Source organism: Apteryx rowi, unplaced genomic scaffold (assembly GCF_003343035.1).
Source record: "Apteryx rowi isolate R43461 unplaced genomic scaffold, aptRow1 scaffold_0, whole genome shotgun sequence".
NCBI classification, from domain to species: Eukaryota; Metazoa; Chordata; class Aves; order Apterygiformes; family Apterygidae; genus Apteryx; species Apteryx rowi.
The window spans coordinates 11,668,197-11,685,830 of NW_020447195.1; the positions used below are offsets into that span (position 1 = coordinate 11,668,197).

The 17,634-nt window shown below is 55.6% G+C and overlaps 1 protein-coding gene and 1 long non-coding RNA gene across 8 annotated transcripts in view; one reads left to right on the top strand and one right to left on the bottom strand.

The window, feature by feature from the left end:
• Positions 1–17,634, bottom strand: part of NOL4L (nucleolar protein 4 like) — a 50,400-nt gene that overhangs the window by 8,393 nt on the left and 24,373 nt on the right. For 2 of the 7 annotated variants that reach the window (XM_026072609.1, XM_026073023.1), the window contains one exon: positions 10,731–10,872. In XM_026072609.1, the coding sequence (XP_025928394.1) occupies positions 10,731–10,872 (142 nt within the window). Of the gene's footprint in view, positions 1–10,730; positions 10,873–14,413; positions 14,478–14,521; positions 14,559–14,632; positions 14,781–16,312; positions 16,625–17,634 lie in introns of those variants that run through there. The other 5 variants (XM_026072695.1, XM_026073103.1, XM_026072782.1 and 2 more) reach the window with 5 other exon arrangements.
• On the top strand, positions 164–2,806 carry LOC112969678. The gene is made up of 3 exons (XR_003254776.1): positions 164–237; positions 1,211–1,410; positions 1,537–2,806. It is a non-coding gene; the product is annotated as an uncharacterized LOC112969678 (long non-coding RNA).

Consider the following 17,634-nt stretch of genomic DNA (forward strand, 5'->3'; position numbering starts at 1 on the left):
AGCAAATCCTTTATTTCATTAGGTGCCTCCGCGAGAGGGAAAAAGGGCGAAGCACGTGGGGAGCCGCTTCCTGTGCGAGCGCCGCGCGCGCGGGGCCGCGAACAAAGAGGCTGCAGTGAGTGACGAGCAGATGGCGGTGCCCGGCTTCCCGGCCTCGCGCCGCCGGCGCCGAGCCGCCGCGTGGCACCGGCGCGGGCGGCTCCTGCATGTGCGCGCGTGCGTGCGCCCGGTCCAAAGGTGCGCGGCGGCCTCCCCTGCCGCCTCCCTCCTTCCCCGGCGGCTCCTCGGCCTCGGCCCCGCACCATCATCTTCCTCCCCAAACGGCCCTGCTGGGGCTGCGCACGCGGCCCTCCCTCCTTCCCCCCCCTCCTTTCCCTTGCACTGATCCACTTATTTGTCCAGGCGGTGACCGGAGCTGACCTAATCCCCGGGGCGGTATTTACGCTCCGCGTTTCTCCGCCGGTGGCACGCACGCGGCAGCCTCGGCTCCGCGCCGAAGCCGGTGGCACGGAGCGGGGAAGCTGGGCCACGTCCAGGCGGGAGCAGGCGCCGCTGGCGGGGCTCCGCGCTGGGAACATGCCCTGGTCCAGGATCACGGTGCTCCAGCGGGGCACAGGAAAGCCCATCACCCCGGAGCATCCGCAGGCACCGTCCGAATGCCTCTCCTTTCCCGCAGGCTCGACTCTGCCCAGGCGCTGGGCTCCGGCCGGGATGCCGCTCCATGTGCTGGGGCCGCCCTGCATCCTGGAGCCATGCCGGCGCGGGAGCCGGGTCTGCGGGGAGCGGGCAGGCAGCCAGAGGCCCCTATGCCCGGATCGGGGCAGCCTCCCTCCCCCTGCGCCGCTCCTCGGCACGGCACGGGGCTCCCAGAGGGAGGCTCCAGCCTTATCCCGCAATGCCTCTCGGCAGGATTAAGGGGAATTATGCCCGTGCGCGGCAGCATGAGCCATGCGCCAGGCCCCGCTGCCAGCCCATGCACTGCCCCAGCAACGGTGTGGGGCCGAGGGTGCCCGGCTGCCGGCCCCGCGCAGCCCCACCGGACCCGCTTAGCCCGCCTGCCCGCCGCGGTTTCGGCAGCTCCGGCCCCTGCCGCYGTCCTGCCCCTGCACCTCTGCCCACATCCACCGCCATCCCAGGAGGCGAAGTGCGGCGCTGACCTTACGGCACTCCCCGACTTCTTGGGGGACTTGCGTTTGCTTTTGTGTTGCAGAAAACGCTCAGCAGCTGAAAAATCTACCTGACTCCGCTTCATTTAATAACCTTAGTTCTGCTACAGCCCCAAAACAGGGAAAACAAACAAGAAAATGCGTTTAGGAACCTGCCCAGGTGGAATAAGGAAATGAAACGGGGAGCTAAAGTGAGGGACCAGCACCTACCGCAAGAACAATTTAATTTCAACCAAGGATGAGCGTAAGTAAATAATGAGGTCTGTAAACCCACTAGCTACAGATAATTTTCTTATTTCTACATTTTTCACGGGTTATGCTCTCCCAGAACCTTTGCATATAGAGTGGTGGATTAATCTCCGTCTCGTAGGCGGAGAAACAGCCTGAAATTTAGACACTGATGTCCCTGGACCACAACAGGAATGGATGGAGCAAACGGCACAGCGCGGCTACGCTTGGGAGGGAGCCCGGCACGTTGGGGAGCGGCAGCCCTCGGCCACCGCGCCGCAGCCAGCAGCGGGACGGACCGGCACAAGCACCGTGGGGGGTGATTCCGGCTCTTTCCCCACTCACAACCTCACCCCGGTTCCCGTGTCCCGATCCCTCGGCTGCCGCGGCGCTCCGGCTCTGCAATGGTGCAGCCGGCACCGATGTCCCTCCCTGCTGGGGGTTAAGCAGGACACCGACGGGCAGGGAGACCCGGGCTGATCCCTCAGGAGACTCATCGTCAGGTTAAAACACACGAAACGTCAGAGATTTGCGAGGTTTTCCTGCAAAGTCCCAGCGAGCGCCCAAAACACACAAATAAATAACAGGGCTCCGCAAGCAGCAGGGGAGCAACGCCAGGCTGTGCAGCCATGAATATATTCATTATCCAGCCAGCACGAGTCTCGTGCGCGCTCCGCTCGCGGCTGGAGCTTGGCTGAGCGCGGAGCCCCTCTAATGAGGATAATTGGGAGCCCCCCTACGCCGCCCCCTTGCCCTAATTGAAGCAGATGGAACTGTAAAAACAATGCAACTTTTAACTGTTTTGATCTTTCAGTCGGAAGACAAAATATTTCATTCCCCTACTTAATCCTCGGGAGCTGGGGCTGCGCGGGCAGGAGGCCGGGGGACGGAGGGAGCCCCTGCGACCCGAGAGCCGGGAGCGCGAGCCGGAGCCCCGGCCGCGGTGCGGAGACGGGGGACGCAGGGCCGGGTGGCAAGCGGCCCGGCTGCAGCCGCGGGAGCAGCCAGGGCGCCGGGGCCGTTTCGAAGCGGGGATGAAGGAGGCAGCATCTCTGTTGCGGTCTCGGTCTCTCGTCGGCGACGCCGAGCCCAGGGAAGCGCRGCGGGAGCGGGAGCAAAATGGCTTCTTGGGTAGTGGTGATGGGGGAGGAGGGGATCAGTCACTTATTAAATGAACTAATCGGGGCTCAGCGTTTTCATTTTGAAGAGGCTTCTGGATTATCCTTGATTTCTGTGACACTGGATTTGCAGAGATCAGGAGGGGAAGGGGAGATTTCCAACACCTGCTCCCCGGGAGATTTTATGGCAGGGAAGTGGTTGGGTTTAACGTCTATGTCAGCGAAGGCCAATGCGCTGCTGTCCAAAGGCAGAATTAAAGATGAATGGGGCAAATTGTTCCTCCTCCTGTCACATCTCCAGAGCGAAGACAAAACCTCTTTTGACTCAGAAAACAATGAGCTTATGTAAGAGGCAGCAGCCCACAGAAACCTCGCAGCAGCCCTGCACCGCCACGCCGGGGCCGGGGCCCCGCTCCCTGCCCGCGGCTCCCGGCACCGGGAGAACCCGCGGCYGGTGCCGGGAGCCGGCGGGGCTCGGCCGCACGCCGGTGCCGGGAGCCTGGGTTGGGCCGGGCAGCCAGGCGCCCCCAGCTCCGGCCGCAGTTCTTCCTTCTGCCCTCGGCTCTCCTCCGTTCAAAGGACGGGGAATACCCGGTTCCCGCACCAGCACGGGTTAGAGTTTTACATCTAGCTTTAAAACGACTGTCAAAAGTGTTCAAAGCATCCCACAGACGTCTGACTGTAACAACAGCCAGGAAGATGAAAAGTGCCATAAATTATTCACTCACAAAAGAGATGAGAAGGGGGAAGAAGGGGAGGAGGAAAGCCTGCAAAGAAGGGATACTTAATACAAATTAGAGAAACAGAGTGGGAACGGGGGGCCTCATACGGGGCCACTGCCGGGAGGGAGAGCAGCATTAATTAGAGGCAAACGAGCAGCCCTCCCGGCTGCCTCCGCACCCGATAACCAGGTGGCGAATTCCAGAGCAGGGCCCGGGCCGTGGCGGCCGCGGCCCCGCGCCGAGAGCCGCCCGCGGGAAGCCCATTTTCTCTAGGTCCTGCCTGGCTGATTTCCTTCAAGACGCGCAGGAAAAAAAAATGTTCATGGGAGAAGCGGAGCAGTGGGGTTGGCCAGGATCCAGTTAAGGCGTTCTATTTCCTGTCTTCCTTCGTTAATGCAAACCTCGTTATGTCCCAGACAAAGTGTCCATCCTCCAGCCTGCCTCCCCGGGTCTCTGTGCTCGATCAGGGCCTTCAAGGAGCCAGACATCTGCTAGGGCTGGACCCGATGTGTGTCTGCAGGCGAGTCTGGCCGGACAAGGGCGCGCTGTGCGGCCGGCGCTCCCTCCGGCACGCCGCGTGAAAGGTGTCTCCCGGTGCCGTCTCCCAGCCCGCGCCGCCCCCACGCGCGGCTCCGCCACCGGGCTGGCTTTGCTGCACAGCCAGAGGGAGCAGCTCTCCAGAGCACCAGGATTTCACCGCTCCGGGCCTCCACGACGGACATTTTCCCGTGCACCGAGGCTCGGGAGCTCGTGCTGCAGAAGGAGCGTTGCAGCAAGCGTGCTCTTCCGTTTGGTGTTCCTTTCCCTTACGAATGCAGTAAGGAAGTTTTACCTTCAGATTTGTTTTAGCAAGACAGAGCGCCCTTTCCTCTCCTAGCCGGTTTAGGAGGGCTCTTGCCAGCCTTTGCCTTCCCAGCGAGGTGGGGGGAGGCGGCGCGCGGGAGACCAAGCCTCTCATTGTCGCTGCCGCCGGCAGCAACCCGGATGCAGCGGCGGGGAAGGCTCGCTGCAGCCCTGCGCTGCCYGGGCGCTGCCTCTCCCTGCGCCAAACGGGTTGGGTGGCTTTAAGCAGGGTTCAGGCCGGGCCGGCACCTCTGGCACGAACCCGCCGCTGCCAGAGAGCCGGCTGCGCTCGCCTCCGGCGGGCCCCTCCGGGAGGACGCAGGGTGGGCAGCCCCGGAGGCGCAGGCTCAGCAGCCCGGAGCCAGGCCCTTGGCCCCAGGGGGCTGCGGGGCTTCGCCCTGCCKGTCCCTGCTCGCTCATCAGATTTGGGGAGCTTGAATAACCAGGGAAGGCGGCGGCACAGGTGCCACTTGCTCCCCAGCAGCCCAGTTAATCTCTCCACCTGCCTAGGACCAGAAGAGCCCAACAGAAGCGCTGCCGCGTTTACAGCTAGCAGGAGGAAGGCCGTCAGGCGGCCGGCTAGCCCGAAGAGCAGGAAGGAAGCCCCGAGCACGGCTTAGATCAACGGGCTGGTGAAGCAGGGGACCTTTGGTATCTGCTCTGGATTTCTCAAGCTCGCAGCAGGAAAGGCCTCGAAAGCTTCCAGCTCTCCAAAAGAAGCTGGAACAAGGTTGTTTATTGTTAGAGAAGGCCTTTGGCATGGGAAGAGCAGACGTGCCCCTGACAGAAGTAACATTCCTGGAGAAGGAGTGCAACGAGCTCRAGACAACTCTAGCAGGGCAGGGAAGCGGTTTGCCGATCTCTGCTGCAAGGACAGTGACGCGTGCCGGGATCCCACCTCCCTCCCAGTGCTCCACAGACCCCCCCACGGCAACACCAAATCCCCGAAACAAAAGCTGTAACAGAGCTAGGCCAGCCTCAGCCTTTCAGCCGGGCTTTGAAGGGTCGTTGAGGCTTATTTCCACACCTGGGTCTGGATTAGCTTCCCCCGTCATGGGGGCGATGGTTATATAGGCTGCAAGAGAGAGGCCACTGCTTCCCTTAGAGAAGCTGGAGGGAGGGCTTTCTGCAGGAGAGGGTTACAAGACTGAATGACTGGAAGGGAGAGAGAGAGAGAGAGAGAAAATATACTAAAGAAAAGTAAGATAAGGCCAAGCCTTGCTGTTGTAAAGTCTGAATATTGGTTCTAGTTTTGTTAATGGCTCCAAGCTAGGGTTTCTGAGAGAGTGAAACCCTATGTTGTTGTTGGAGGAAACCCTGAAAACAATGAGAATTGTGCAGCCTRGGAAAAGCAAAGGAAAGGTGAATGTAGCTGGGGTCACCGAACACCTCTTGCAATGGCCAGCTATCCAAAAGCCACTGTAGTTTGTGAGAAGCTGAGTCTGCTGTTGCTTGCCTTTTTGTCTGGAAAAGGCACATTTGTGTTTTACCTGGAGTAAGAAGCGTGACAGCTGAGGAAAGCCCTGGGCACGGAAGGGACCAGAGGAAAGGTGTGACACCCGATGCTGACTGGGATAAGTGACCCTGTTAAATTGCAATGTGTCTATGTGGAGGAGGGTGCTGTTGCTCTGAGGGCTGGGTATCAGTTGTCGGTGAGTCTGGACAGAGCAGGTGTGGTGTGGGCATGCCGGTTGCCCTGGAGGCCGAGCCCAGGTGTGAGGCTGGTGCTTAAAATCCTGTAAGTAGGAGCTGAACTTGCTGTACAAATACAGGTTCTGGTTTCTGGTGCATACGTTGCAAGATAACTGCCGTCCTTCTTAGAAAGCACTCTCTTAAATCAGTGGTTTAGGGAACCTAACAACGTGCAGTGCATCGCAGTCATCTTGCCAAACAACRGTGATGTGACCATGAGTACATGTGCTATAGCAGAAAAGGCATGGGTGTCTTGGGGCTGACTTGGTACCGTCCCTGCTGTTCCCAGGGCAGGATGTCCAAAGCGGCTCGCGTGCCCTACCTGCTCCATGGAGGTGTACCGGGATAACGCCTCCGTACGTGTCCTTGAGAGTCCTCCTTGGAGCACTTGCAGGGGAACTCCCCGAAGCCTGTGAGCCTCCCTCTGCCAGACTGTCCTGAGGGGATGCCCCTGAAGAGTGCACTCTTTCAGAGTTAAGTAGGTTAAGAAAGTCCTTTCTCCAAGGTCTAGATTAGTGACCGCTGTTCCTGGTGGTTAGGATCAGTCAACTGACACTGCCAGTCAAGTGAGGACTGTACGGAGAGACCTCAGCTGAAAGGGGATCTGCCCCACTATGGTGACATAAACCAACCCTGTGCCCCTGATGTAAGGAAACTAGATCTTACGCTCAAGAGCTTTCCCTCCTTTTTAAAGGGAACGGGCAGGGTGGGCAATCCCTTCCCAGGAGCTGGATRAAGTGTTGGTTCTGCATGATCACACCTGTGATGGCCCTGCAGTACTTACAGCTGGGGGAAGAGGGAAGAAACAAAATGTATTCTATTAGTAAGYGATGTTTAGGTGTCTTCTGCATTAGTTCAAGTGGTTTGTAACGTCATATACGCTGTTTTGGGGGGGCTTTGGCTTGTTGTTTTCTTTTTAAAGGCATTGCACTTACTGACAGATTACAACGTCYCAATGCTAGGAGACTCCACTCCAGCCTAGCGTACCAGATGTCATTTGTAATTGAGAGATTTCATTATGCTGCTCTCTACTGTGGATGTAGACAGGGTCTGACAGATGGAGACAGAACCAAAACCAAACTGAAGCTGTTCACGCATGAAGTGACTTAGGCAAGAAAGAGTGCTAGGAGTCTGGGATCTGTGTTCAACCGGAAACAGGCAGGGCTGCCGTCGGAGAAGGCGAACGGTGCAGGGGGACACTGAAACATGTGGTGCTTTCAGGGTCTTTTTGTTGCTCTGAGTGCGTGCTGGCTCCCACAGATGTGTCCCTCCAGGATGTCCTGCACAATAGCTCAGCTTCAGTAGTAAAAAGTTCATGTTGATCTTGCTACGGCTCTGGGTATCCACTCACTTCCTGCTGGGCCACTTACGATGTGAGTAACATCCTAGTGGGGAAGGGACATTGAAGAGAGCTTCACATTTTCCATTCTGGGGCCAGCAGGATGAGTAACAAAGAAGAAAATGGAAGGAGCTAGTCCGCAGGGCTGTGTTTTTGTCGCAGTCGCTGCTAAGAGCTGACCTGTGTGCTGTGCGTCCCTGCATCCCACTGTGCTGCTGAGCGACAAACCCAAGCTGAACCCCGTCTCTGCTCCCAGTGCTCTCCAGGCTGCGTCTTTGCTATCCCTTACCTCCAAAGTCATTAGGTCTAATTGGATCCCTTTGCTGTTCCAAAGGTTGACACTGTTTGCAGCATGGTTATACCAGGCCAAGGTTTCTGGGCAGTGGGACAAAATAAGGTGTTGGTTTTCATCTGAGTTGCTTTTTAGCTCTCTGAAGATTTAGCAGATACCTGCGTATCAAAGCATGGGACAACTGTCTCCTGCTCACCTGCCTCTCTGAATTTTATACTGCTGTGTTCGTATGTCATGTGAGAAYACTTGCTCCTTGCAGGCTCTAAAAGACCTGAAGTTGGTACTTCAGTACTTTAAACAAGACTTTCTTGATAAGTGTGTCAAATGATTTTGACATACTGCTATCCAAATAGGAAACTCTTCATTAAAACTTTGTATTTTWGGAAGCTTTTCATAGAAAATGTATTCCAAGCATCTTTACTGTGAAATGAGAGCAGAAGAGAGTGATTCAGAGACTGGAAAGGATTTCCAGAGGGAGCAGAGTGGCTGCTACAGAGGGCAGGAACTGTGGTGCCTTTGGGATGTTTTGGAGCACCAGAGAAGGAGGAAAGATAAAAGCAGGAGGCAAGTCAAAGCAGGGAAGCGGGATTTCACACAGTGCTCCAATGGACTGGGGATGGGAGTGGGGAAAATATGCTCTCCTGGAAGGATTCTGGGGCAGCCGTTCTGCTCTCCGGCTGCTGCAGCTGGGCACGCAAACTTCTAGTCTAGTGTCACCTCCTGACTCAATACTGCACTCAATGTTAGACCCAGAAAATAAGCACTGCTGACTGGAAGAGCGCAGCGTGTAGCCGGCCCCCCGCAGCTCCTGGAGGCTCGGCGCGGGAGGTGCCAGGGCCTCTCAGAGCGGTGGGAGCGAGGCTGCGGCTCCAAGCGGCTCCTCTGAGGCATGGTGGACAGGTCTGTCCTGAGCTCCGGCATCTAAACACACTACAGCTGATCACCAGCGTTGGTTACTCCTACGTAGCTGATTTTCCTGGGAGCGTCTTGTAGTATATGGCCTGAATAAGTCTTGTAGTGTATGGCCTGAATAAGTCTGTGAACAAGGTAAAACACATTTGCTCCTAAAACAGAGCATTCACGGGTTGAGAGAAGAGGAAACTGAAGAGTGCTCAACACTAATTCATGCATATTCGCTTCCCTGCTCCACTAATTTGCCTTTTCTCTTGTGACATGATGCTCTTTCTCTGCTCCATGCTTCTCTCCAACTAGCTGCCAGTTGCTTTCCTGGGTCACCTTTCTCTTGCACCTCTCCCTTGCTCAGGTCATGACATTGTTCCTTCTTTCACCCGCTTGCATGCATCAGTCCTCAATAGGAGCATTGATTTGACAGAAGGATTGATCCAAGGCCTTGCATCCCAGTGGCATTAGCCTGTATTTTAGAACTTCAGCACATGACACGAACCATGGATATTCACCAGAATGATAAAACTGGACTCCTCTTATTCAGTCCCATAAAGCATCCCCTAAAGTCTGACAGTCTGACGGAAATCCCAATGCCTGGCTTCTAGCCGAAGGGTGCTGTTAGCAACCCCAGAGTTAGTGTGCTTATTCCTTGACTCCACCACTTCTGAATCGCCAAGGTCTACCTATTTTAGCCCTCTTCTGATCCATGTAAGAGCCCTGAGATACTTGCGCTCTCCACAAAGGGAACCATTTGCACTTTATTAAGCTCACTAATGAACCTCACCAAAGAAATTACAGAAGCCAAGAAGGGTTCCAAAGAGGATATCTGCTTTTGAAGAAGAAAGTCACAGGGCATGAAAAATTGGAACCATTTCCTAAGAGGGCAGAGAGAAAGGATTTAGCTTCAGTGGGAACATCTTGATTTGCCTAAAGGCCTGAGTTTCCTATTAAATTACTGTCCTGTTGAATAATATAATGTTGAGAAAAGGGATCAGAACCATGTCATTCTAGATTGTAAGTGCAACTGGAATTCAATGGTGTGGGATAAACCACAAGGCTGAAATATTTTGTTAACAGCATGGTAAAGTACTGGAGATATGTAAATACCTTGGCACAGCCATCGGTACGAAAGGTAGTGCTCCCTTGGAGTGCTGTTTGCAGACTCTTCTACCAGACCACTGCATGCACAGCCTGGTCCCGAAGAGCCAAACACTTCTGAAGTGGGTTTGGTTACGGGTTTGTGTTAACATCAAAATGCCCTTCCTTCTACAGTAGGCATGGCCTAAATACAGTGCCTTGTACAAGCAGAAGTACTCTAGGCTGCCTGTTTCACCAACGGAGGACATGGTGCAGTGCAGACAGGTTTCACATCCTCACTTGGGCTGCTTGACTCCTGGGCTGGTGCTGGTATTTTTAAAAACAGCAGTTTCTCAGAACTGCAGATTTGCAATAGAAACCGAAGTGGCCACAATGCACTGCAATAAAGAAAACAGCAAGGCACCATCGCTGCCTCTGGCCACACAAGTGGCTAAAAGCCACCCCAGGGAGACCTGCCAGTACAAAAGCCCTTTCTTTCCTCTGGGGTGGTTTTCCAGGCCCCTTTCTTAAAGCAACACTGACCCAATCTGAGTTGTCCCTCGACTCCTCCGCTCCCTTCCTGCTCTTCCAGCAGCCTCTGTACTGGAGACAATGAGGGATTCAACCTCTTGAGCAAAAGCCGAGTAACAGTCTAACTACCAAATCCTTCCAAGCATCACGGAGATGAACTCTGACCTGAACTCATACTTCTACCACTTATTTACTTGCTCATTTTTTTAAACTAGCATGTTTCGCAGAACTAACACAACATCTCTTTTCACCAAACGCTTCTTCCCACCCATCCCATGCGCCTCACCTTTGACCCCTTCTAACTACCTGCCCCAAGCAGGGAGACAACCTCCCTGACCCTCTGGTGGTCTCATCACTCTCAGTTATCACTGATTATACGTTTTTGCCATGGGGAATCAAGCATATTGTCTAAGGTGCAACTTTCCAACCACGGGAAGCTGTGATCTGTATTGCAAAGCGTCGCTACCCTTCCTCTGGTAAGGCGGAGGTGGTCGATCAGGACTTCACACAGGGAAACCATAACCTGACACCTTACAGTAGGGTTTGGTAAATTCCCTCTGGAGGTGCTGGGAGTGGAGTCCCCACACAAGTACCATCAGCACAAAGGTTGGAAAGGGCCTATCCGAGCAGGAGCCAACAGGCTAAATGGGAAGGACTGGGAAGTAGTGCTGTTAATAAGCCTGTGCTGATATGAAATCCATCCTACAGGTGGGACACCTGATCAGAAAGGGCTGGTTAATGTTTAATAAGTCACAAAAACATCTCGTGTCTCTTCCTACCCGCTCGTCCCACGCGCCGACGGCCCGGGGCACTCACCGTCCTCCTGGCTGTGCAGGTTCTGCGGGCTGCGCATGCTCTCGTCCTGGCTGGGGCTCAGGCTGGAGTTCAGGTGCTGGTCAGCTGAGATCCATGTGGAGTCATTCATATCAAAGTCCTCGCTGCTCACCGATGTCTCATCCTAAAAACAAGCAGGAAAGAGTTAACTCACTAGTGCTATTTTCTTTCCTTATTTCTCTGGCTTTAATAGCTTCTGACTGTGGTCCTTCCGGGGGGGGGGGGGAAGTCAGCAGCTCCTGCACCCCCAGGAAAACTTGTTCATCTCTTGGCACTTCAGGACACTTAAAAACAGCCCTTCCCAAAGTGCTCTGGGATAGGTAGCGTTTCCCCAGCGGAGAACTCCCGAGCTCTGCTTCCTGCCTGAAGACGTGCCTGAGCAATGGCACTGTCTGTAATTGAGGACAATTAGAAAGCGCTCGCATCCTGTAGGAGCGGATGGCTGAGCCCTGGAGTTTACCCTTTAATCTCCATCCACACCAGCATGTTTCTGGCAAGCAAGCAGCGTGTGGGAGGTGAGGACAGGGTGCAACTCTATTAAAACGGCTCTGTAAAATGTCTCGGACTTTTTTGAGATCAAATTATCTACTGCAACAGGAAGTACCAATGGAGCGACGCTGCTAGTGGACAACAGGAGCGTCTGGTGGTGTAAATCTGGGTAGCAACACTGATTTCCTACGGCCTTATTAGCTGCCTAACGCTGCAGAAAAGGCACCTGTAGCACAGCCCTGTAACCAAGGAACCGATCCTCCGGCCGTCCCTGAAGGAAGGGGCTTGCATTAGCAGAGGAGACCCCCAAGGGCACTGGCCAGCGGAGCTGGTGGTGTCACAGCCTGCACCGGTGCCGGGGGCAGGTATCGCCTCTGCGCCCTGATCACAACCAGCGACGGCACCTTGGGAAGGGGCTGCGGCAGCACGGGCTGGTTTCCTCCCACGGTAATTCCTCCCAGTGTCCCTGCTCAGGCAGCGGCGAGGAGGGACCGCACCATCTCCGGCAGGGAGAACCTACCCGGCAACGCCGGCGACTTCCCCGTGGCATAGATTACATTCCTCTCTCCCACTCCTGCAGCTGAAAGGACATTTTCTCTCCCTCTCTCTCCCTCTCCCTCCTCTCTAACCTTTACAGTACTTGGAGACACAGCCCTTGGATAGCTTCCAGAGCCGGAAAGGTCAGCCACAGGATTTCAAAATCATCATCATAAAGGCAGCACTGAGGTTCTGAATGAAAGGAGGGGCCGAGGGACCTCCCAGAGCTSAACTTCCCAAACACACAGCTACGAAGGAAGCAGATACGTGTCCCCGTATTAACACGTTCCCACTAATGATTCCTTCTTCTGCCTTCCTCCCGCCCGGCTTCCCTCCCAGAATAACGGACAGTGACCACATCCAGCACTGCAGGGCGGAGGGGAACAGCTAAAATGTTTCCAGAGCTGCTTTCAACTCTGCTTCCCTTTGACTGAAGCAACCTTTCAAGGGCTTGTAAACTCTCAGGTGGTTGGTTTTTGTTTTTTTTTTAATCTACCGGTCCTTAGCTGAAATGCAATCCCCACTCCCTTTTCTGGTAAGAAGCAATTGGCAAGAAACCCCTCCGCTGTACGTCTGTACCTCATAAAAACTGCCCCGTCTCGCCACCTCTGGCTGACTCCCTTCTTCTTTTTTTTTATTGYGAACAAACAAATGGCTTCAAGAACAGGTTTGTGCTTTCTCTCCCCTTTCCTCGTCCCCGCAGACACATCTGCTCGCTCGGGGCAGGAACCGTGGGATCTGGCTGGCGCCTCCCCCACCCTGCTCCTTCCCTCCCGGCCGAGATGTGCCTCACGGGGAGTTTCCTGGAATTTACAGCTTGTGCAACCCCGCTCGGGACAGCGGCAACAGCCCCCCCGAGCACCGCCGGCCCAGGTACGCCCAGCTCGGCGGCAGCGTGCCCCTCAGCAGGCAGCGCCGGCACCGTCGCACCTCGCTTACGCCGGCGCCGGGCTGGGGCAGAGCGGGCGGCACGCAGCAGGTCCTCTTCTCGGCCAAGGCCGCAGAGCGCTGCCCGCTCGGTACGTCGGCCCCGAAGCGACTCGGCCTCTCCAGAAACTCCATCTTGCGCTTATAGCAACAGCGCTACAAAGGTCTCTCTGTTGCAAACTACATATAGCGTCGTTATTGTAAGCGTTTTCAGGGAGCCAGCCACCCTAATATCTGGCCTTCTGCACAAGGCTTGCTCAAGATTACTGGTGGAGCTTAAGAGACAAATGCAAATGCCAAGGTCCTTGCTGCCCACGGTCTGTCACTCGCCAGGTAGTAACGTGAAGAGACCTGGGAGCGACTCRCAACGTTTTCTGAAAATGCCTGGCGCAGGCATATCTTCTGCAGGGTTYGAACTGCGGAGGACACCCAGCCTCAGCACCCAAAGCTCAACCCACGAGGCATCGCGTGCGACATACATTCATACGCCTTGGAAAAATCAGTGTCTTATGTGCACGTGCTTTGTAAAATGCTTTATAAACACGTACAGTTCTCTCTAGGCGCAATATTATCAGCCCATGATTGGAAAAGCTTTGGATATCAGACAAGAAACCAGTCACTACAAATGACTCGGGTCAAGTAAGGCTGTCACACATTTACACGTCTGTGATACAACCATCGGGAGAAAGAGCGTGCTACTGATGTGGAACCTTGTCAAGCGATCCCGTCTCCATTAATACACTGTCACCCTGTGCTTTTCAGCCAGGGCCGCCTGCTTTTCAGTGCTAACACCCTTGTCCAAAATGCTAACAGGATACGTTTCCTGGCAATGCACAGGTCCAGCAGCGTAGCCCACCTCAAAGAAACGCAAAGCTAATAATAAAGAGTAACGTGCAATAATACGCCAAGCTAATGATAAAGAAATGCAAAGCTAATAATGACAGTAGGGCRCACTCTTTTGTGACAGTGTCCTGCCAGCAACCAGCCAAAGCTACCAGTGCAAACTCCCTGAAACAGCAGCCTAACAACTCCTTGCGTGAAACGGCTTGCGGGCAGCCGTCTACAGCTGCGCCCAAGTGACTCTGCCCTGGGAGCTCTTCACACCTTGTGCTCTTCCCTAAACCAAGAGAAAGGCCGGACTCATGGGAGCTTCCTTGTCGGTTATCCTGGTAGCATCGGTTGTTTAGCAGCTTAAACCGCCCCTGGCTGGGACTCCAATACCACCAGTGCGAATCTGCTCGCGAGAAGGTGCTGCTGGAGCCTGCAAGGCCCCGAGCTCTGCGCCCTCCTTCGCGCTGCCCACCGCTGCCGCCGGGGCCTTGGCTCCTGACGCCAGGACGAGCCCACGGATGCGCGGCCCRGCCGAGCGCTGCCCTCGAGCACCGATCTCCCAGCCCTGACTCCAGCAAGAGCTCTCGCTTCAGGTTACCCGGGAAGAAGGATTTTCCTGCCTGCTGGTCACAGCACAGGGCGCTTTCTGGTGTCAAAGCCGAGGACGGCAGAGGGAGAGCAAAACAGCGGGCTGGGTGGGCAGCTCCTAATTCCCCCCCGGATGCCGATAACCTGGCTGAACACTGAGCCTCCGACCGCCTCCCCTGTCCAGTCCGACACGGAAGTGTTTCAGAGCAGTAGCAACAGCCACGACTCGGAGCAATACGGTAAATCTAATCTACCCTTCCACCCGCTTTTGGCTTGCGAGTCAGGCAGCTCACTCTCTTTCCTCTCCGGGTTCTCAGGAGAATTCTCTCTGCTAATTTCTTCTTTCCTGTAAACAAACTTCAAATGAAACTTTCATTAGAAAATAGAGCACAGTCCATTACCAGCGCCTGTCTCAGGACTTGCCGCCTTTTCCCCACTTCCACGCCACTCATGGCACAGATGAAAGCGATAGCGCCTGCCCTCCCCGGCTAGCACAGAGCCTCTCGCCTAACCTCCGCATTGTCGCTGCTGCCCTCCTCCTTCCTGCCTTTCCCAACTCTCCGGAGAGATCTTCTCACCCTGCAGTAAAGTCCCATCGCTTTGTTCCTAACGTTCAAGGGATTGAGCGATCAAGGGTCACGCAATGTGCGTGCAGCTCCTCTTTTGAAAGGGGAAGTCGGATCCTGCTGGTGCATTCACAGGCCACACCCAAATATCGGAGCAGGACTCCAGGCACAGCCCAGGGTTTGGAAAAACAACATCCCTGCTCCTCTCCTTATCTACAGTCCAATATTCACAGCTGCTTTGCAGACACTCTCAGCCAGTATTTTCCAACTGGCAAAGGCAGACGCTCGCATGTGCAGAGCTAACACTCTGCGTCTCTGTCCCACTTTTCATTCACGAATCTTCAAGCACTTTGTACGCACTCATCTGCTAAGCCTCACAACTTTCCTCCGAGTTAGAAAAGTATTCTCCCTGTTACGGAGCTGAAAGAACGGGAGTACTGACAGCTGCACTGCCTGGTCCAAGAACACAGCGAGTTGGTGACAGATCCAGGAACAGAATCAAGACCTCCAGGCTGCAAAGCTTTAATCGCTAGACAATGTTTCCTCACCAGCGCTTCTCTCCCCCTCTTGGAGAAGAGCCTCCCGTGCTGCGGGCTGAAACAGGGCAGGGGTGGAAAGCTACTCTTACAACCGTATCTCGTAAATGTATGCAAGGCTATCGGTAACCTGCTTATTTTACAAGCAGGCTCAGTTTCTCAGGGACTGGTCTGCAAGCGTCTCCAGCYGCTTACACACTCTGCCTCACACTAAATATGCCGGGGTCTAATTCTCAGCACAGTTTACTTTCTCTTTTTGAGGCCTTTTGCTTTAAAACGCGTCCCTTTGTGCCACAGCCTGCTATCCCGATCGGATTTCTTTCCGCGGAGCAGAAACCAAGGCGGCGCGAGCCAAACCAGCACGCCCCATGCCACCTTTCCAGCACGCAGCCCCACCGAGCCGCTCGCCAGGAGCAGCGATGTTTTCAGAATCAACAAAAGGCCATGCCCGACCGCCGGTCCCCACCGCCACCGCCACGGCAGCGTTACCTCTGGGCCGGCAGCACCCTGCCAGGGAGAGGCGACCCCCCCGGCCCTCCCCGGCCCCCCGGCCCAGCGGCGAGCACCTCCGCCGCGAAGCAGCCCCGCTCGCGGGGGGAGCAGCCATCAGCAAAGGAGCCTCATCTCCGTGTCAGCAACCGTTTAAACCCGGCCCTCTGAGCATGCCAAGAAGGTATTGAACCAGATTTGACCCTAACTTAACCAGTTCAGYGCACAGAAAGCCTTGCTAATGGAAGATAAAACACCCGGGGTCAAAGATTGATACTGTAGCCACAAATACTACAGTGGTCATTGCTTCAAAGAGCCCAGAAACCCCGGGCGTAACGGAAAAGGCGCCGCTGCAGCGCCGGCGAGCTGTGACCACGCTGCCTACTCCTGCGCGCGATTTACACCCCGTGCAAAGCATCGCGAACGCTCACTGTGCCAGGCTACTCACGGGACATCCTTATTCACTGTCATTTCTGCTATTTTCTACAGCACTCGGCAAAAATAAGATACGGTATTTGTTAGTTCCCCCGAAGGGCAAAGGAGCTAATTTCAGAGGTGAACACAAGAGCGGAAGAGGAGGGAGGATAACTATCCCCCCTACCTTTATGGGATCTTTCCTTCGGGGAGGGCTGTTCTTGTTGCTTCCAAGTGCAAGGATATTGCACTGTCATGACCTGAGGTGAGCGAAGCAGCATCCAGGCAGCCCCTTCCCAGGATTTCTGTCCTCTGGGCTGGACAAACCCTTCCAGTGCTCTTGCTGTTCATCAGGGAGGTGCTGAACACAGGGTTTTAGTGTGCTGTGAGGGAAATCTGAACATCCAGGCAGCTACAGCCACTGCCGGGCAGCCTCGCACCGGAGCCTTAAAATATCTGTTGGAGAAACTGCCTTTCCGCCAGCCTTCAAAGAAACAGAACTCGGTCAAAATCAAACAAGCATTTGATTTTATATGCAAGGGCGCGATTAAGCCTTAATTCCTCCTTGCCAATAAACTGTTCAGTACGAAAGGGCACTTCAGTCTTCCATGAACACAGTAAAATACACTCAGCCTGTCATCTAGCCGACACACGGGTTTCAAGAGGGTTTCTGCCTGATCAATTCGGAGTTTGGATCTGCRGGCTTCGTGCAGAAACGCTTGGGGGTTTAGCGGCCAGTGGTTTTCGCAGCGGTTTGACGCGGGGGCGCCTGGCGATCGGGGTGTTTTGTTGTTGTTTTGTTTTTTTTGTTGTTGGTGGTGGTTTGTTTTTTGTTTTTTTTTTTTTAAATCCGGGTGGACGCGGTTTGCAAGCGGAGTTGAGCGCGTGTCTTTCCACGCCCCTGCCCACATGGGCTGTGACCACAACAATGAGGCGCCGGGCACCCTGCAAAGCGGCGCTGCCCCGGCCCCGGCGCTGCCCCGGCTCCGGTCCCGGCCCCGGTCCCGGTCCCGGTCCCGGCGCCGCGCTCCCCGCTCCCCGCTCCCCGGCCCCTGTAAATAAATAGATCCGCGATGCAAATCTGTCTGAGCGTGTGTGCAAATAGCTCCGGCGCTGGCACACGGGGGGTTCGGCGTGCGGCAGGGATTGACACGTAAGTAGGGCTTTACCTCGAGGGAGAAAGCTATTTCCAGCGCAATCCCCCGCCCGGGGCGCGGGCGAGCGGCGATGGCGGCGCGGCGCGGGGCGGCGAGCGGGGCCGGTGCCCGGGAATTAATGGGGCCGGAGCGCTCCCACCGCGCTGCCTCCTCCCACTTTCTTTCTGCGCTTTTGTGCTCTTCCGGGGAAGGGGGAGCCGCGCTGCCGAGCGGCGAAGGACGCGCTAACCTTAACCTTTCTCCGGGAGCCGCCGCCGCCGCCGCCGCCAACTTCCCGGGCAAGCGGCGCCCGCTCCCCCGCCGCCGAGTTGCGGAGCGGCCGAGCGCCGCCGCCGCCGCCGCTTCGCGCGGA